Here is a 22,013-nt window from a genome sequence, read left to right as displayed (position 1 = left end):
ACATTCCACATCACGCATGAAGAAACTGTCTTTATCTGAATCTGTGACACACAAATCCTCCTTTAAACAACAAGACACAAACCATTTGTTACCAGAGAGCTGCTACAGTCACAAATTTGGGTCGTAACAAGCAGAAGTCGGCCCACGTGCAGCATCATGCGCACACATGAGCGCGCGGTCAGCCATGCGTAAATGTCCAACTTGACTGGACGCAGCGCTTAACAGCTTTAAGACCCCCTCCCTGCTCCTTTTTAATCTTCAGCCAGAGATTATTATGATTATTTGTGGTGATTGATGGATGAAAAAGGAAGTCATTCAGGGCAGGGATGATAGATGACAGAGCAGGAGGATACAAAGAGCTCTGTGCGTCGAGACATCGCCGCTGAGGGTGATGTAGATGGAGATACTGAGGAGAGAGGAGAGGAGGGCGGGGTTTTCCCTCCAAGATGAGGCAAACTAAAAGCAAACTGGCTCCTCTGAGCCGGCGCATGTACTGTAGAGTCTTCAGACAAACACATAGAGCAGCACAGAGAGGGAGGGAGCACAGAGGAGGATGGTGATGTGGTCTGAGGAGCGGCTCTTCATCTTATCTCACCTCCCCTGAGCGTTTCATCCTGTTTCTTTAAGCCCCTGCTGCTGTTAGTGTGTTTGTTTTTTTCTACTGTTTTTATTATCCCCTCCTGTGCATCCATCATCTCCATCTGCAGCCATGTCTGACTCTGAGGATATGACGGAGTTCGCCAGCATCGTGGAGCGGATCGAGCGGGGCGAGGTGAGTGTCATCCGGATGATTTACGGCTGTTTTCTGACAGCAGCGGTCTGTCTGTCATCATGAGTCCGACAGCTGCAGCTTAGAGCCGGCCTGCAGGGCTGTCAGAGGACGGGGAGAGGGGCTGACAAACCTGGACCACTACCATATCTATTCTTCTCTCATTTAACTGTAACAGTGCCAACGTTTGCCATTCATTCATACCACATTCGGCTGTATTGCATCATACATTCATCATATAATGACATGGCTCTATTCTGATATTATGACATGGTATTGGTAATTGATAAGAATTCTTCTAATCTGTTAATTGATCTGCCCACACCTATTCTACTGTCATCCATTGTACTCTATTCTCCCAATTAGAAGCACTGTATGCATCTACTGTTCCACATTAATACTACCTAATTAATTTAAAGGCTCCTGTCAGGACTTTTAAATATGTTTTAAAGCAAACTAAAATAAAGATTCATGCCTCTTTTAAACAAGGCAGACCATTAGAAAGAGGATTTTTTTTTGTTGGAATATTGTATTTTTTCAATGCCTGAAATAGCAGCCAAAGGATGTAAGCAAGTGATTGACAGCATGCTGCACAAAAACATCAAGATTAAAAGCACGGTTTAGACATATACCAGACAAAGTGAAGGGATGAAAGGTGCTGGTTTGTCCACAAGGGGCGCCAAAATCAAAGCAAAATAAAAAATCCTCACAGGAGCTTTAATATTGATCTTTTTTGTTAGGTTTTTTGTTGTATTATTGAATAAGCACCATAATTATGCCATATTCTGCACTCTCTCCCACCATAGTAATGGTGATTTATATACCGTTGTCTTTTTGAATAAGAAAATAAAAATAACACTAATAATCAGTATTTAGAAGTTCTTTATTAACCAGAATGATATTTTTAATGCGAAAATATAATTATTGTTGTTATACATGTATTTTCAAATTTACTGATTTACAAAAAAACTGAAAAAATAGTAAAGCACACTATTATTTCTTGGTTAATATGTCAAATTATAGTTATTTACTTGCATTCCTGAACAGAAAAATGAGTTTTAGTGGTTGAATGTTATGCTTGATTAATTTCTGACTTCTCTGAGAAGCCCAGTGAGCCGGCTCAAATTTGGGTATAAAAAGGTGAATTCAGTTTGAAATTCCTCATTCCTGTTCAAAATGGTAAAACGTGGAGAGCTCACTGAAAATGAAAGAGTCCGCATTAAAGCACTTCATCAAGGTATTTATGTTCTCTCGTTTTTATGACAGGTGGTCTCATAAACTCGTTAAGCACTGTATATACTGATTATCTCAATAAATTTAAATCTATCGCTCTCAACCAATCTAAATATGCAATATATGGGCATGCAGATGGCCTAGGGGCCTAAGGTGCGACCTATGTTTGTGGGCAGGGCAGGTTTGAATCCAGCCTGTGGTCCTTGGCTGCATGTCTCTACCCACTCTCGTCCCATTTCCAACTCTATCCACTGTCCTCTGTCAAATAAAATACACTAAAAAGCCAAAAAATAAATCTTTAAAAAATGCAATATATATGTAATGTATACATTGCAATAAATTTGAGAAATTAAGGTAAAGCAATAAGACCTGCATTTCTCATTTTTGGTAAAACAGAATATGTGTGAAGAAAAGTATTTTTCCACCTTTTTTGGTTTAAATTTACTTTCAACTTGCTGCACTGGCAGCTTTACACTCATCTCGAGCAGTCCATGCCAAATAAATGAGCTTTTCTGGACTTGGCAGGTAACTGTGTTTCAAAATACCCGTGATAACATATCAATTGACTCATTTTTTAGATTTGATTTGAGGCTTTTTATGCCTTTGTTACAGAGGAGAACAGTGGACAGAGCGGGGGACAGGGATGAGACAGTGGAGAAAATCTTCTCTAAGACAAACAGCTTTTTCTGTTCAGAGGATCAAACCATGTACAGCTTTACCAGTAGAGCTCAAACAGGATCCAGTCTGGAGTTGTTTTAAACTCAGACTAAAGCAGCTTTCAAAGAGGGCTCAGTCTAGTGGTCATGTATAATCTCATGCTTCCTTTTTAAAATTTGCCTTATTGTGTGATATTATTATTTTGTGTTGTTTTGTCCCTTTAAAGTTGAGATCTTTTTTTTATTTATGTGATGTTAGGTTTTATGTAAAGGCTAGGGACGGGTAATGCAAATGAGTCTACAAATACTGTAGTGCATGGCAACATTTTACTTCATACTTGTCCTTACACAAATAAACATTACATAAACAAATAACATTTAAAGGAGCTATAGGTCAGACTTCAACCAGGGCCACCTGCTTGGAGGACTGACTCACAAGTAATGTACGGGAACACCTTCACTACATAGTCTACGCCAACAGATTGCTGTAAAGAAATGCTACTTTATGTTATTTTCTAATGTTTAAATGCCGAGTGGAGGAACAAGAGAAAAGCAGACTAAAGTCCTTGGACTCTGCTTTTGTGGAAAATTTGCAAACATGTCCCAGTTTAAGAACTTAAAGCTTTGAGAAAGAAATTCAACGGACAAGGTAACACTTTAATGGGCCATAATTACCTAGTAGTTTCATAGTAGTAAGTGGTTATTATCCTGTATTTTTTCAAGAATAAGGTGGTTATTACCTAGTAATGAGCTGTAATTTTACAAAGTAATAACTAATAACCTAGTAATAACCTAGTAATAATGTATTACTTATCAAGTATTTTCTGGTAATTAGATGTTATTTTACCCTAATGCTAACCTTACCCTAAACCATGTAATACCGTGGCAGTTCTCCAGTAATTAGGTGGTATTTTACCCTTAACCTAACCCTACCGTAAACCGTATAATATTGGGGAAATTAGGTGGTATTTTACCCTTAACCTAACCCTACCATAAACCGTATAATATTGGGGAAATTAGGTGGTATTTTACCCTTAACCTAACCCTGCCTTCACCCTTGTAGTATTGTGGCAGTTCTCTAGCTATTAAGTAGTATTTTACCCTTAACCTAACCCTACCCCAAACCATGTAATATTGGGGTAATTAGGTGGTATTTTACCCTAAACCTTACCTTTACTGAACTATATTGTGGCAATTGTCATAATAAGATGGTATTTGATCAAAAATGTTGTCAGAAATGACACAATAACATTCTTTATAAGTTCCTTGATAATCCCCAGGTATTTATTTTTATCTTGGCCTATACAGAATTAAGGTGAGTCAATCCTGAATAATTTTCATTCATTGTTTTATTCTATTTTTCAGTGTCAGGGTTAGTTTTAGGATAAAACAACAAATTACCAGAGAAATTGCCACATTATTAGAAGGATTAGGGCAGAGTGAAATAACCCCTGGTAACCAGAGAACTGACACAATATTACATGGGTTAGGGTAGAGTTAGGGTAAAACACCACCTAATTGCCAGAGAAATTGCCACAATATTACACAGATTAGGGTAGGGTTCGGTCAGGGTAAAATACCAAATAAATTAGTTATCAGAGAATTGCCACATTATTTGCAAGGGTTAGTGTTAGAGGGTAAGAGTAAGGGTAAAATAAAACCTAATAACCAGAGAACTGCCACAATACCAGAGGGTTAGGGTTATGGTTTTACTTTGATTTTACTTTGTAAAATGCCAACATATGACTAAGTAATAAGCACCTTGTTCTTCAGGAAATTACTAGATAATTTCCACTTTCTACTATTAAATTAGAAGGTAATAAGGGCCCACTAAAATAAGATTTCACCTCAAAAAGATTTAAATCTATGTATCATTCCTCTATCTATCTATCTATCTATCTGTCTGTCTGTCTGTCTGTCTGTCTGTCTGTCTATCTATCTATCTATCTGATTATTCCAACATTTTATTGAGTTCTAATGGACCCTCCTCTAGATCCTTTTCTATTCTTTTCTGATCTATTTCTGGAAAATATGCCAGGCATGTCTTCCACTTCCTCCTTGATTAATGCCAACCCTAAGCAGTCCAAAAGCCTTCTTAGAATCGTAAATACTAGCTTTCATATGTCATTACTGTGACCTTTTCACTCCCAGGGGTGACATGCTGACACAACTGTACTCTGAAAATGTAAGGAAAAGTGATGTATTCCAGTTAACCGAACCTTGAGTAACCTTCAGACTGACCCACATTATCTGTCTTCAGCTCTTTTATATTCTTCGCCATTGTGTGTCAGGGCTTCCTGGCTTGAAGGCACAGTCCTCTCTTCTATTCTGAGAAAGAAAATGTGAACACAAAGAGTTTAATTAGAAGCTTCAGTTGCTGAGAGTGTTGGGAGTTTGACGGTGCTGCAAGCAGCTCACAGACTCCTGTCAATATGTGGGACACTTGGCAGCAGCTGTGTGCTGAGACGGGGCACCGGGTTACTGAGGTGTGTATGTGAGAGAGGAGGGGGGTTGTTACCCATTTCACCCAGTTCAGACTGACAGAGTGTGCTGAAACACATCTCTCCTGCTCACTCAATCCCTGACATTCATCCATGCATGCATGAGCCTTGTGTGTGTGTTTCATGTGCCTTGTTGAACCACAGAGCAGACTGAACACACAGATTACTCAGTGGCCGGCTAGAGTTACCAAATTCAGTAAAATTTAAAATTTTAATCAGGGTTGTCTTTCACAACATGGTTTACTCTTATCTCAGCAGAGCCAGGATGATCAGAGAGAATAAACAACATCAAAATGTCAACGATGACAAACACTATAACTATCAAAGTGTTACTATTTTAAGAGATTCTTCACACAAAAAGACTTTGAAAACATTTTGTGGCCTGAGATTTCTTTTTTGATTGCACTTGCTTTTTGGAATCCAGCATTTCACATGTGAATCCTGAAAGTCCATGTAAAATGAAATTCAAAGTTCCTTGTCTTAACACACTGGATATGTTCGAATAAGGTTGCTGTAAACATGTGAAAACACATAAATCTATGTGTGACTAAACTTTAGATTTAGACTGTTAGAAAGTTGATCACCTCTTTCCTGGCTTGGTTTTATTTTAGCTTGGCAAATATCTGAGCAAGTGACATCACCAGTCTAATTGGAACCCCCGCCCCCCTAACGATACAATGATATAAAATCACCAAGCAGTTCGTCTCCGTATAGTCTGAGAATGAAAGTCTGCTTTCATTGAAAGTTAACAGCCACCTAGCTACATGCTGTGTTTTTGTTCGCTGTGATGTAAATTTCCCAAGCCTGTCAGCCAGGGTGGCCTATGGGTCATTAAAAGCCTCATAACAGAGAGATTTGTGCCAGAAAACAGTAAATTTAATCCCCGACTTCTGTCTCTCTGCTCTGGCATCGCTCTGATGAGAAGCATTTTTTTTTTATTTTAGAGAATCGTATTTCTTGAGAGTGGGTGTGGCTTCAGCTCATTAAACTGACACGCCCAACCAACCTAGAGCAGATTTTACAGCCTCATTTTTCATGATTTTGAAGCTTAATTTGATAAACGTAAGGATGTTTTTCATCACTGATATTTGGCCTGTTGGTTTATAACACAACTGCCTGTCATACAACAAACTTAAAATAAAGATTTTTTTGAGCGCTATATGGGGACTTTAATTCACCAAGGCTGTGAAACAATAAGGATTATTAGGTATAGCAACAAATCAATGTAAATATGCTGTACAGTTTTGCATACAAGCTCTTCTATATAGCACATTGTTGAATGTGCAGCAAATAAGTGGTTAAAATGTTGGGACTCTATTGAAATACTAATGGCATTAGACCATATTCTTTCAAAGTGGTTCAGATTTTTTAAGCCAACTTGATGCATTATCCTGTAGACAAGCTACCTTAATCCCCCCTGTGTTTATAAGAGGAAAGACAATACTTTGCATCTATTTTTTGTATGCAGAAGGCAGAAATTTACCTCTGACTTGCATGTGCAGTACATGCCATTAATAATATGATGCCTATTGATCATAGGTCACCAAAGTCTGCACACACTGAAGTAATAGCGATCACCCTTGAGAAAAATAAGCACTTTAAAGATAGAAGTCTAGACATAGATTTGACCTATGTTACCTCCAGTGAGTGTTGTGGAGCTGCAAAGGCTCCACACAAATCGTCTGCGCTGCTGGCTGCCAAGAAACGCTGCTGGTAAAGGGAATGACTCGACAAAGTCCTTCAGATGGCTGCAGCGCCTTTGATGACAGTGCACTCCTAGATTAAATCAAATAATTTATAGCCACAGGGCTCTGTGATGTTACAGGAAACTGTTAATGCCAAACTATACTTTCCATAAACTCTACTTTTCCCTCCTCTGTAAAGCTGTTATGGTGCATATTGTTATTTAACTGAAACACAGTTGGATCGACCTGCTAGGGGGCCCTAATGCACAATCAAATGAACCGCAGAGCTACTGCAGTAAACAATTAGCAGATCATAAATCCTCTGAAACAAAAGGAGGAACCCTGGCGTGAGTACAGACTGTGAAGTCAACAAAAGTTATAGCCCAAGTGGCCTCTTTTATAAACCTATGTGAAGGCTGAATACGTTAACCTGCTGTGTTCAGAAGCTCTACTAAACCTCTGCAGCCTCTTCATAAGCAGGGGTATGCTGAGGATTTCTTAACTTAAGATTTCAGCCATAAAACAGGCAGAGAAGGTTGAGTCTCAATCAGCACAGTTCTCACCAGACCTTAACCTCTAATGGACTCAACCACATTGCACCCCCTGCATTTCTGTCGCAGCATCATAAAACACAAACTGCCCACACTTGCTGCTAAAAGTGCAATAATGGTATTTCATGCTGCTAACACAGCTATCTCCACACAAAACATACACGCAGCACACAAACAGCTTCCCTGACAGTGTTTCTATTCCTCTGTGCCAGCAGTAGCGGAGGCCAGACGCATTATGTTTTAGTGTCGTCTGTACCTCCGACTGGGCCTTTATTTTCAAGGCAGTATCTCAAGAACACTTTGAGGTGTTTTCTTTAAACTTTGCACAAAAATGCACCATGACTCAGTGATAAGCTGATTGGACTTTGGAGGTCAGAGGTTGACAGACAAGATTATTGGGCCTTATGGTCATCCCATACTTTTAAGATTTATACGTATCACACTTCCACAGAACTTGCCCCAGCCCTTGAACCACTTCACTGTCTGGCAATTGTAAACCCACAGAGGCATGTATCTCCCAGGTGGTAGTTCTAGTTTTGTTAATGCATTTTTTAGTTCAATCAAGCTTCATTTATGTATAGAAGCATGATATATGGCCTGTTTTAGCTGTAAGTACATTTCTACTGTCAAACCTTGTTACTTTGCACTAAAAAAGCTAAATCTTTGATGGATACAGACACAAATATTTCTGATACTCAACAACTAATGACTAAGATCAATGGTTGTCAGCCTTTTTGGCTGACCACTGAGGTAGCCCTACAAATGGCAGACTAACTGACTGACTAATTGAGTGATCCTGCTTTCAGAGTCATAACATACAGAGTTGGGGTTGCTTATACTGAAAGCTGTCAGTAAGGGCTGCCATTTAAGGTAACAATAAACTTCCATAAAAATAAGGATGGTACCTGAATGTGTAACATTATGTAAAATGTGGTGATTCTTGTCCCCATGTTTGATTTACAGTTTGATTTATTTGGGAAATATTTTCATCAGAGTAACTCTGTGACTGTTGAGTGGTCATCAGGGTAACTCTGTGACTGTTGAGTGGTCATCAGAGTAACTCTGTGACTGTTGGGAGGTCATAGGAGTAACTCTGTGACTGCTGAGTGGTCATCAGAGTAACTCTGACTGTTGAGGGGTCATCAGAGTAACACTGTGATTGTTGAGGGGTCATCAGAGTAACTCTGTGACTGTTGAGGGGTCATAGGAGTAACTATGTGACTGTTGAGTGGTCATCAGAGTAACTGACTGTTGAGTGGTCATCAGGGTAACACTGTGATTGTTGAGGGTAATTAAAGTAACTGTGACTTTTGAGTGGTCATCAGAGTAACTTTGTGACTGTTGAGGGGTCATCGGAGTAACTGTGACTGTTGAATGGTCATCAGAGTAACTGTGATTGTTGAAGGTCATCAAAGTAACTCTGTGAATGTTGAGGGGTCATCAGAGTAACTCTGTGACTGTTGAGGGGTCATAGGAGTAACTCTGTGACTGTTGAGTGTCATGAGAGTAACTCTGTGACTTTTGAGGGGTCATCAGAGTAACTCTGTGACTGTTGAGTGGTCATCAGAGTAACTCTGACTGTTGAGTGGTCATCAGAGTAACACTGTGATTGTTGAGTGGTCATCAGAGTAACTCTGTGACTGAGGAGTGGTCATCAGAGTAACTCTGTGACTGTTGAGTGGTCATCAGAGTAACTCTGTGACTGTTGAGTGGTCATCAGAGTAACTCTGTGACTGAGGAGTGGTCATCAGAGTAACTCTGTGACTGTTGAGTGGTCATCAGAGTAGCTCTGTGACTGTTGAGTGGTCATCAGAGTAACTCTGTGACTGTTGAGTGGTCATCAGAGTAACTCTGTGACTGAGGAGTGGTCATCAGAGTAACTCTGTGACTGTTGAGTGCTCATCAGAGTAACTCTGTGACTGTTGAGTGGTTATCAGAGTAACTCTGTGACTGTTGAGGGGTCATCAGAGTAACTCTGTGACTGTTGAGGGGTCATCAGAGTAACTCTGTGACTGTTGAGGGGTCATCAGAGTAACTGTGACTGTTGAGGGGTCATCAGAGTAACTCTGTGACTGTTGAGGGGTCATCAGAGTAACTGTGAATGTTGAGGGGTCATCAGAGTAACTCTGTTACTCAAACACATAGCTCTGCATTATATTTAATGCAGAACTAATTTAAATTGCATATATTTAGTCTACATATATCTGATTCTAGTCTGGTGTTAGCATCAAGATTAATATCTAAAATAACCAGAACCAAAACCCTTTATGTCCTTGTGGGGTAAATTTTAACAGTATGGCTGAACAATATCAGTATATAAAAAAATCGGATCTATCCAAGCAATTTTTAAGAACATAAGGTGCTACAAATACACAAAATATTTTAAAAAGTGAAAGACTTATACATTTTTGTATAAACACAAATTTAGACACAATTGAAAAACAGCCTCTGTCAAATTTTACCTGGTTGTAGTTCCAGGGAAACCTATCCTGTTTTTCCCATCACAATGTCTTGAATCCTTGAAATCTTATACAAACAACCAAAATGTATGTTACCATGGGAAACAGATTAAATCAAAATTTTCTCTGATGGCTTCTGTAATGATATGCTTTTCAAACATGTTTGTTTGGTGCTGTCTCACTGCACAGTTTTATTCCCTTTAAGGTCCAAACTGCAACATTTCTCATCAAATGAAATGAGTGGTTAAAATTCTTCAGTAATTTGGGTTGGTGTTACCCTCAATTCCAAAAAAGTTGGGGCACTGTCTAAAATGTAAATAAAAACAGAATATGGTGAATTGCAAATATCATAACCCCCATTTTTTTCCACAATAGAACATAAAAAACATATCAGACATAATCAGAGATGCTGGCTTTTGAACTGTGTGCTGACAACAAACTGGGTGATTCCTCTCCTCTTTAGTCAGAAAGACATTGCATCTGCGATTTCCAAAGAGAATTTCAAGGTTTGATTCATCTGACCACAGAGCAGTTTTCCATAGTGTCTCAGTCCATTTGAAATGAGCTTTGGCCCATGGATGACAGCTGTGTTTCAGTATTGTGTTCACATGTGGCTTCTTCTTTGAATGATACAGCCTTTACATGCATTAGTGGATGGTATGGCAAACTGTGTTGTCAGACAGTGATTCCTGGAAGTCTTCATGAGCCCATGTGCTGATTTCCAGTATAGAATCATGCCTGTTTCTAATACAGTGCTGCCCGAGGGGCTTAAGATAATGAGCATCCAATATTGACCTTTGGCCTTGTCCCTTACGCACAGAGATTTCTCCAGATTCTCTGAATCTTTTATATATTATGTACTGTAGATGACGCAGTATTCAAAGTCTTTTTAATTCTATGTTGAGAAACATTTTTCTTAAATTGCTCTGATGCAGTTCTCTATCTCTGAGAGACTCTGCCTCTGTAAAATGCTCCTTTTATATCCAGGGAGTAACCAACCTGTTGCCAGTTAACCTAATTAGTTGCAAAATGCTCCTTCAGTTGTAATTAATTAGTAACACTTACATTTCCAGCCCTTTGCTGCCACATCTCTACTTTTTTTGTGAGATGTATGTCTGTCATCAAATTCAAAATGAGCTAGTGTTTTTCATTAAATGATAAAATGTCTGTTTTATCATCTGATAGGTTATGCTCTATTGCCAATAAAATATGGGTTTATGAGATTTGTAGATCACTGCATTCTGTTTAATTTACATTTTTAACAGCACCCCAACTTTTTTGGAATTGGGGTTGTATCTTAAGAGAAAGGAAACTTTAGATACTTTTGATGTCACAAAGTGCTTAACAAAACAGATAAACAGAATAAAAATCATGGGATGGTAAAGAAGGGCATTGCATACAGGCCTTTAAATAAAAACAGACGGACAGATTAGACATAGACAAGTCTATTTATGGGCATTAAACTGTTTTTTAAAAATGTCCTTAGGAAGGCAGTGATAGGCCCTGGCCTGTCCTAAGACTAGGCGAGCTGAGAACAGCATCTATAGGCTATACTCAGAGATTAGCAGAGAACCTGCATGTGTCTGATAATAAAAGCAGCTGAGGTCAGGCAGGATGGATGATTTAAAATAAAATTTACGAGGAGCACATGAAGGCAGCATCAGTTCCTATGGAGATTAACCCCCTCCTTTCTCTCTCTCTCTCTCTCTCTCTCTCTCTCTCTCTCTCTCTCTCTCTCTCTAGCCCCGCCCCTGCTCGCTCTGTGCACTGCAGCAGTGAATTGGCTGCTGATTCACCACAGCGCTGCCTCCCTCAGCAGCGTGACTCTATTTAAATTCACTCAGCCGTCGCTGTCGGCATCTCCTGCTCGCGCTTGAGAAGTTTTTTGGTTTTAAACCCTCACTGCACACACAGAAAACGCCGGATAAGGTGTCCTTTTAATTTAACTTTTGTATATAGGCTGAAATTTCCTCCCTCATCATGTCTACAGAGAAGAGGCGTAGCAGCACAGTTGCGGTAAGTTTAGCGAAGATTTATGAAGCCCTGAGTGTGATAACAAAGCTTTTGGACTCGTCATTGTTTAACAGCCTGTAGCTTCTCCTCTGCGTTTGCGAAGAAGGTGCGACATTGTGAGAAGTTAGCCTGTAAACTTCTTCTAACGTGTGCCCATTCATTATGAGTTTCGGGGTTACTTTATGAATGAAAATGTTCGCCTTGTTTGCTTTTGGTGTTAAACTTCCTCTATCCTTATGGCTGCTGTCTCTTTACACGCGTGGAGGCGTTTTACTTGAATGGATGTTTGCTCAGGCTGGCTTTATGGGGAAGTTTTATCACACCAGCTGAAATAAATGAGCTAACCAGTCTCTAAATCGTTAGAGGGCAGTTTTAACCGGCGCTTATTTTTGAACACGTTACTACTCATCCTGAATGTTAAAACGTGAGCTCTTGGAAGCGTTTGTTTTACAACTGTTTGTCTATATTTAGCTGGGCTTAATCCTGTCTTATGTAATGCATCAGAAACAGAGCAAAGACCCCACCACTGGCTGTTGTTCTGACTTTATCAGTGCGTCATTGTGACGCTGAAATTGCAATTACAGGGTGCAGCTATGCTAAACACTTGTATCCTCAATAGGCAAGGTGAGGTGCAGCTCCAGGTGCCTGCATATTTAAAGGCAGCTACTGTGAGCAGTTTGCAGGTGGTGATGAAACAGACTGAAATGAGCACTGATGCCTATTTATGACCTAAAAGAAAAAATGTGACCATCACAAACTAAATGTATTATCCATACATTGTAATTTTAAGAGTTGCATTCCTTGTTGGGGGGTAGGTGTCAAACAAGTGCTTCATGAACCCCCTTGTGTGCGTTTTCCATTTAACTAGTAGTGCATTTGAAGTAAATCAGGCAGCCAAGGACTTGCCATTAGAAAACAGGAATTGCACACACACTGGACAAGATTGGCAAAGAAATATAACGTACAATTTTGTCCACAGAAGGCGCCAAAATTATTACAACCAAAAGTTCCTACAGGAGCTTTAAAGGGATGTTTTTCGCCCTGCAAATTTTGACAAGTACTTGCACATGGTGCATGTTTGCTCTCATTAATACCATAAAAGAGTGCATATAGAAAATGTGATTGATGCATACATTAACTGTCCGAATTAATGGTAATTGCAATGACATTGTGGTATAAATGATGCCCATGAACACAGAGCAAGTCTGAAGATATTTATCTAATTAGAGGTTATTTTGTGTAAACAAGAAATGCTCTCTGAGCTTCTGTTGATTCAACCTGTTGGTTGGAGACCTGGGTGTATGCTCCTATGCTATTTTGTTGCTGTCAGATGGAGCTCAAATTAGCCATCAGCTACACCATCTGAATCTTAATCTGAGCCTTTTTAATGGTGGAAACAATCATGCTTTTGGATTGATTTTAAAAATTTTTTGCAAGCACAAGAATTTTGTGAATCAAAACAGAGAGTTATAGCAGATGTGGGTGCTTTAATTTTAGTTTATTTACCCCTCTTCATATTATAATCCCATTTTTCTTCCTGTCAGAAGGCCTGCTTCTGTTATATCCCTAAATATTCTTGATGACATCAAAAGCCAGTGCAGCTCTGTTTGTATGAGTTTCTGAAATATAAATTAAAATGCATTCAAATAACACGCTTGTCTAGACTGGCTTTAACCCTTCAGGTTCAAATGATTTTAGAAAAATGCTATAACATCCATCCTCCTTTCAGTGTAATCATGAACGAGTCATCAATGTATGAAGATAACATTTCATTTAGTGACATGTGAGTCAGCTGATTGAAAAATAGTTGAAATTTGGTCTTGGACACTTAGACTTGATTCAAACCTGTTTTCAGTCAAACCTAAGAATTGAAACCACAGCTGGGGCTCACTGGGATGCTATTGTGTGTTTTTGGATGACCATCATGCAACTAAATCATGATATAGGGCACGTTTCTAAGCACAGGGAAAAGGCAAGATGCTGTTTTCACAGCTTAAAAGTGCAGACAATAGTCCTACTTCAGCTGCATATTAAATGTCCTAATAATAGGTTATTGTCCCAGAAATCAAAGAAGGCTGTATCCTCCAGACACTGAAGTTGCTGTGCCTATTTTAGACTCATCTGTGATGCTATTTCTGTCTCTGTGTTAACCTTCTTTTTTGTTTGTACTTTGCTGCATGTGTGAAAGGCAGACAGCAGATGTGGCAGTGCTTTCTTCTAAAACCCTTAACATGACTGTAACGTGTAATAAGTGCCTGTCAGTAATCCGTCCTCTTTCGACACCTTCCAGGTCCCGATCAAGAACATCGAGAGGGAGCTGATCTGCCCGATCTGTAAGGAGCTCTTCACCCACCCGCTGATCCTGCCCTGCCAGCACAGCGTCTGCCATAAGTGTGTCAGGGAGCTGCTCATGCTAAACCATGAGGACTCTTTCGATGCCGGCTCTGAGTGCTCCCTGCCCGGCAGCCCCAGGTCCAGAGTGCCGTCTCCCTCCATGGAGAGGCTAGACAGGCTTGTTAGATCAGGTGGGTCTCGGGGTAAGCACCAATGGATACACAACTTCATTTGCAGATTGAATACAAGTGTAAACAGGACTTTCTTCAAGGTTAAAGCATTTCATATCAGTGTGTGGATGCATTATTTGGAGCAGTGCTTCTTTTGTTTGTCAGCATGATTCAGCAATGTATTTTATGAGCTGATGGAAGCTAATGCTCAAGAAATCAATGCACAGGAAAGTATCAAATGCATCTTAGGCTATCTGCATTTCCATAGAAGACAAAATAAGTTCTGAATCTGAACCCCCAGCTTCCTGTTACATTATCTTCCACCCAATTCCCTGAAGTTAACTTTTATTTCTGATCTCATCATCCTGTCATCATTCAACAGGTTTCAATGGCTTTATTGTGGTATAAACCTCAAAAGAAAAGGATTAAAAAGCCTCTTTGTGGTTGTAAAAAAAGAAACTAAAGGGCATATTCAATTACTTAAAAGGTTGTGCCATTGTTAGGATGATTTCATGAACTAATAACCAAACCTTTACCCCATGCAAATCAAAGCTTTAAAGCAAATAAGCTAAGAACTGGGCCAGGCATTGTTGTACCATATCTGGGCTTAAATGGTGCAGGCAACGCCTTCTTTCTGCTCTTGTTCTAGATAAACACAGAGCCAACATTATAATGATTTAATAATTTTACTGCTCAGCCATTACATTGTCAGTCATCGCCTCCTCTCCTAATCCTGTCTGCTATTACAGGCCTCTTTAAACAGTCAGCACAGAAACTTGACAAGCTGTAGTTTTTTTGTGTGCTAGGAGAAAAGAAATGTTGACAAGCTCTCTCAAGCCCTAGTTGTCTTCACTGTCTGCATTTAAGGGCCCAGGGGCATCAAACATCCCCTTCAATCATCACAGAGCCCATGTTTTCATTGGGAAATGTTTCAGGAACTAAGAGAAGAGCTGCTATGATTTTTCACTCTGCCTTTAATGAGATGTACGGTATAGATTTTTGTTATACATGAGAGAATAAAACTTGTTTGAGGCATTTTAAAACTCTTAAACCAAGCTGAGCCAGAGGAAGGGGAAAAATGCAATGGAGGAGGGGTTGTCGCTACAGGCAGCTAAGTTAACTTGTCACAACATTTGTTCTTTTCTAACCACATGGCACGGCTGCAGCCAAGCTTGAGCCGGTCAATGTCTAAGCCATGAAACGGCACGGTAGGACACAAGGCTGCCTTTCTGCTCTTCTGAGAGCTCTGGGCGGTGGGCCATTTCCAGAAACATGTCTCATTTGTACTCTTGTCAGCTCATGTCCACTAAACCAGAGTTGGGTTTAATGTCCATACAACGTACTGTGATTCAAAGACGTTTTTGAGTATGTGGGGTGGTAGTTACAGGGTGGGAATGGCTGGTAAACAAAATTTAGAGAATTCTGCAGTTTACTGTAGATTTACACAATATTCTCATGCTACAATGCACTGAAAGAAAGACTTGTCACGTCACAATTGTTGGTGATACAACTACAAAACATTCTTGAAAACTTTAGCTAAACTGCATGTTATTTTTGAGAAATCATTAAGACAAGGCAAGTTTAAATTTCAGCAACAAGATGATCCAAAAGGCCTCAGAAAGTACGTTAGAAGCATCATGACAAAAGAGACAAAAAAAGAACATTTAAAAAGTTATACGAAGTTGATAAAACCCTCAAAAAATAACAATAATTAAGTATGACAAACAAAAAGAGGCTCAAATAAAGTTAATGGAAGACTGCATGGAAGACTTGAGGCGTGCTTGTGCTTCAATGCAATGATTGATTTCTCACTTTGATCCAGGTGCCAAAGCTCAGTAGTAAGAGACATTGATTCACAAGTTTGTGCAGAGTTAGTTTTTGATATGGAACTTTAAGACATTTAAAGACTTGGAGGAGAGGACTAAAAACATATCAGCTAGAGCTGACCATGGATTCTGATTGGACAATAGGCATTTCATGAGTGATAATAAAGAAGAACAACACCACTTTCACTTTGACAAGATACAGAAGCACTTGTGTGGGCATGCAGGGAATGGCACATCTGGAAGAGTTGCATAAAGCCACCAAAAATAACAAAATTTTGGTGTTTACATTTAAAATAGTTGAAATTTACCAAAGAGGAAAAAATATGTTAAAAAGGAAAAAGGACAAAAGATTTGTTCCCATGCTAATAATGAACCGAGTGATCATTTTTGGCAATAACACTTGTGCTTTAAGGTGTCACAAGGTTTAAAAATTGGTGCTAAAAATAAACACTGAGTTCAAAATCTCAGCTGATTACTCAGATTTTAAGTCTTAAGTTTAAAGGGATTAAATGTTGGCTGGTACGCAAACCTAAACCAGCTTATATTTGAATGTTAATGGGGATTAATAGACAAAATAAACTGGAGGAGCTGCTCACAGCTCAAATTATTGTAGCATTCAGGTTGCATTTTCTCACCTTGTGGTGAAAATATGGTCACTTCTTTGTATTTTAATTGTTTTCTTTAACACTTACTACATATTTTACTACAAGGAGTTATTCTTATGCATGGACTTAGGGCACAAGAAGTGAGTTCCAAACAAGATGGTTTAAATAAGATTTAAAAATGGTCATACAGTATAATACTGAGAGGCATTTGTGCTAACCTGGTATCCATTTAGCCTGAGAATCCAAAAACAGGAGGAGCTCTTAAGATCCCCAGTGTACAGTGAGGTGAACAGCTTTTTGGGAACTATTCAGCCATTCATGGTTCAAAACCAGTGAGACTGGGCTTTCGAACACTGCATCCCTCATTCAGAGTCCCTCCCCCCCTCCTTCAACCTGAATGAGTTCATTCTTCAGTGGCAGGACAGCATCTGTTTATGCAGGAAATAATCAAATCCAGCTTTTAAATAAGCAAATGTGATGCACTGCTTAAACAGATTGTGCACAAGGACAGCTCTGTCACTTCGATACTCTGACTTACTGGGATTTGATGAGCATTCTTGAAAAGCTTTATTTAAAATGCAGCAGCTCATTGTAGCTGCTCCCTCATCACTAAAACACCAACGTTTCGCATTTTGTTTTGCTGAAATTCCCCTGAGGATTATTCATTGAGGCTGTTCCCGAGTTCAGTGTGTGTTTAACCAACAGATTTAGAAAACTCAAGCTCCAGACATTTTAAGAAACTGTAAAGTACACTAAGAACAAATTAACTCCCACCCTGAGAGACTGAATAATACTGGTGACCAGGTCCAACACTGGGAGGGGAGATCAGATCATTGGCAGCCATGGTGACGCAACCTGCCGGTAAGGAATGAATGAAGGATTAGTTGAAGAGGACTGGGAGAGAAAGAAAAGACTTAAGGCTATATTTATCAGTGTGCAGCCTGGACAAGCCTTTCTGTGCATGGACAGAGGAAGGCGTTTCACTTCATCAGCATTGTTTCTCAACCTCATCTTACTTTAAGTTACTGAAGCTAAAATGGAGCATGGTGCATTTATGTTTGACAGCTAACTCTTGACAAGTGCTGTTAAAAGCTGATAAAAGGAGTACTTCAACATGATAAACATTTATTTATTTGTTTCCATGTCACATAGTGAAACAAAATAATGCTTTAATGCCTGTATGCTCACATGAAGCTACAGCATGGAGAAAGTGACTCAGCATAAAGAATTAGCATTTACATTTAAAGGCTAACTTTAAAAAAGTTCTCTAAAGTTGATGCAAATGTGCCAAAAAGTAGTTTTACATGCTGAAAATAGTAGTTTTCTTTCTTTTCAGTTGGAAAAGAAGGATTCTGCTTTTATATCTGTAGAGAATGCTAGTTTGGATGAGCTTTGATAAACTTAGGGCACTGTTGTTTGTTAAGTTGGTTCAAAAACAGGCTTGTAGAAGCATAGTTGGAGGATCTATCAATAAAACACATGGCCAAACTACACTATATGGACAAAATTATAGGTGCTTTCTGACCCTTTGCCACAGATGTGTAAAATCAAGCATCTAGCCATGCAGTCTCCATTTGCAAACTTTTGTGAACCTAAATGTGTTATTTTGAAGAGTTCAATAATTTCAAGTGTGATGGGATGCCAATAATGCAATAAGACCATTAATGAAATTTTATTCATGATTTTAGTAGAAGGTGGAAGTGTTGGGGAGCAACAGCAACTTGGCCACGACCACATAAAATCATGAAGGGGGGTCAACGGCTGCTAAGGCACACGGTGCATAAAAGTCGTCATTGCTGTTCTGATTCCATAGCTGGAAATTTCTGAACTTCCACTGGCATTAATGTAAGCACAACAACTGTGCAGAGGGAGTTTCATGGGATGGATTTCCATAGCGGCGGCTGCGTGCAAGCCTCTCATCACCTCACATCCAACGCCAAGCGTCGGATGGTGTGGTGTAAAGCACACTGGACTGTGGAGCAGTGGAAAAATGTTCTGTGGCGGGATGAATCACACATCCCTGTTTGAAAGTCAGATGGGTAAGTCTTGGTTTGGCTGGGTTTTACCTGCCTGACTGCACTGTGTCAACTGTGACATGTGGAGGAGGGATACTAGAATAAGGCTGTTTTTCAGGATTTGGGCTAGGCCCCTTATCTCCAGTGAAGGCCAATCTTAATGCTTCAGTATACAAAGACATTTTCGGACAATGCTATGCTTCTAACTCTGTGGCAACAGTCTGAGGAAGGCCCTTTTCTATTCCAGCATGACTGTGCCCCAGTACACAAAACAAGGACTATAAACACATGGTTTGGTGTGGAGGAACTGACCCACACAGAGCCCTGACTTTAACCCCATCTTCTAACCCAACTTTTGAGATGAACTGGAATGGAGATTGTGAGCCAGGCCTTCTTGTCCAGTATCAGTGCCTTACCTCATAAAGGCTCTACAGAATGAATGGTCACAAATTCCCACAGAAGGCTCCAAAATCTTGTGGAAAGCCTTCTAAGAAGAGTGAAGGCTGTTATAGCTGCAAATGGAGGGCCAACTCCATATTAAAGAACATTTGTTAAAATACAATGTCATTACAGTCCCTGTTGATGTAATGGTGGGGTGGCCAAATACTTGTGTCCATATAGTGTAGCTTTGCTCTCCAGACATAATTTCTCTTGCAAGCTGTGACTATTTCAGGATGTTTAATGTATACAACAAGTGACACCAAAAGTATGTTGCTGTGTCAGAGGATGTTTTATGATATCAGCGAGGCCAGGCTGAACTCTCTAGCTGCAATGCTAACTGGGCTAAACTAACAGACTCTATTTGGCACATTGTTTTGCTAAAACAAGCCATATCAGTAGCCTAGTTAGAATATTTTCCTTTAGTATTTTTCCATAATTCAACATAATCCATTTAATATGTACACACACGTGTGCTAAGAACTCGTGGTGCATTGGCTTTGAAAGCTTGCTATTACCTCTTTGTAATGCTAAGTTCCCTAAATGTTGCCTTTAGATGTTTCAAGATGAGTTTATGTTTGATGAGTTGTGACGCTGGAGGTTTTTGAAAAGTTGAAAGCGCTAAGCTAGCTGTCATTGCCCAGCCATAATGCTAATTGAGCTATGCTAACTTTCTCCTTGGTGTAGTTTTATAATTGGAACTCTTCTTGGTTTTCTTCTCAATAGTCTCAGTAGGACTGCAAATAAACATTTATCAGACACATACTGCAGAAATATAGCATGCATATGCTCCAATGGTTTGTTGAAGATGCATGTAGTGGCCTAAATCAAGAGTTAACTACTTAAATAACTGCTGACATCCAGTTTGTATTTTTTGAACATGCTGCTGTCACTCTGAACTGCATAACCAGATTTTCTTTCATATCAAGTTTTCCTTCACTTTGTTTTTATGTTGGCTTCTTTTCTCCAAATATCATGATGTTATTTTAAATGATAACCTCACTTCACGTTATGCATTGTTTCATTTTCCTGTTGGTCTCACTTCACTTCTCTGTTCATTGCTTGCAGCCACAATGCGAAGGTCGTTTGGAAGTCGAGGTAGACGCGGGCTCCGTGTGTTGAGTAGCTGTAGTAGTGAGTACAGTGTTACTAGAACCCCCATAAAACCCTAGTTTGGTTCTATCTTTCTGTACTTAATCTACTTTAGCCCTGTCGACACAAACATACAGTCTTACAACATCAGTCATATACAAAAAAGACATCCAGGAGAGTATATTTAACAACTTTAAATGTTGTAGTTTTTTATTATATAATAGGGTTGAAAATTAAAGGCATTTACTTCTTAAAAATCTCCTCTGAGCCTAAAATGTTCCCGTGTCTTGATCCAGGTAAATCAGGAATTTGAAGAGAAGGCAAAGTGCTTCAGGTTATGCCAGTCTTAACCTGTGGTATTACATTTTTAAGTAGGATATGAAAATTAGAGATGGCAAAGGCCAGAAATGAAGACCTTTAAGCAATGTTGAGTCAGCATACAAGACTGATTAAAAGAGGAGCAGCAGGGTTTAATGTTAGGAGAATTGAGAATCATAAGGATCCTAGATGGGGATTTTTGCAAAAGACAAAAAGGAATCTAAGGCTGGCCACACAGAAGTGATTTTTAAGTCTTTGACAATTTTAAAAATGTAGGAGACCACAGACATGAGGATGATTTCAAATGACTTATCTTGTAATCCTCTGAGCTGACGACTTAGCCAGACCGCCAGACCACCGGAGACCAAACACCTGCTGACCTGCAAAAGACCTCAATGTGAAGATTTCCCATAAACGGGATTTCACAGAATCTGGTGTGATCAAGCGTGACTTTAGAATAAAAACAAACATGGATTACTATCGAGACTATCCTCAGCTTGCTGTCCATTCACCACAGTCTTTCCTGAACGCATTACAGTTACAGCAGCAATCATAAAACAAGGAAAAGAATCATGATGAAATCCTGGCTGGAATAAAGTTAAAATGGTTTGTGATTGGTGAAAGTACATAACATCTGGCTGGTGCTCCCCAGTCTGATTGCTCTCATTGGTTGGTGTGGGTATTCCATCAGAGGTATTACGACCTAGAATCATAAATATCAGATGTCCTTGGCATTTACGATGGGGGTTCTTGGAGACATGATGCATTTCCACCAAGCAGTCTGGTTTGGTTAAGTACAAATTGGTAAGTTATACCCTATCTTGCTTGTGTCCTACCCTTTCTTTAGATGCGAGATGCACCCAATTGGCAATAGCTGTGTCATTATCATAGCAGCGGGAAACAGAGTAGACATTTGAAAACAAAAACTGCCTTGAAATTCTTCACTTGAACTCAGTAGAATATTTAAACATGCTGTGTTTTTGCATTTTTCCATTATTTGTGCTATTGCACATTAAGTGAAAATTATTTCTACCAATCAGTGGACTGCAGTGAGTCTAGCTCCACCTTTCATAGTCAGATAGGTGTGCTTGGTACCAGTGTTAATTTTCACGGCCATTTTTCATTTTACGCTTTGTCTTAAGGATAAATGTTTATTAGTTTTAGACACTTTTTAGTCATTTGCGTGTGTTCGATGCACCCTGCAAACCCTGGGATCTCTGCGTTCTACAGCTGAAAGACAGAAGAGTTACAAATACGTTGTGTTTTGACAGATTTATCCAGAGTGGAGAAACTTCATGGATTTTGAATGTCCAAAAAACTAAATAGCATCTTGTCTTGTTTTCGTCTC

General features: G+C 39.4%; 1 protein-coding gene across 1 annotated transcript in view; it reads left to right on the top strand.

Annotated features, from left to right (window-relative positions):
- The first annotated feature begins 644 nt into the window (after positions 1-644).
- Positions 645-22,013, top strand: part of trim36 (tripartite motif containing 36) — a 56,863-nt gene continuing 35,494 nt past the window's right edge. Inside the window, 2 exon segments of the mRNA XM_041787296.1 lie at positions 645-772; positions 14,158-14,392. Of these exon segments, the coding sequence (XP_041643230.1) occupies positions 710-772; positions 14,158-14,392 (298 nt within the window). The 5' untranslated portion in view covers positions 645-709.

Source organism: Cheilinus undulatus, linkage group 5 (assembly GCF_018320785.1).
Source record: "Cheilinus undulatus linkage group 5, ASM1832078v1, whole genome shotgun sequence".
NCBI lineage: Eukaryota > Metazoa > Chordata > Actinopteri > Labriformes > Labridae > Cheilinus > Cheilinus undulatus.
Note: the sequence above shows the minus strand (reverse complement) of the source record. Positions and strands in the feature narration are given on the sequence as shown.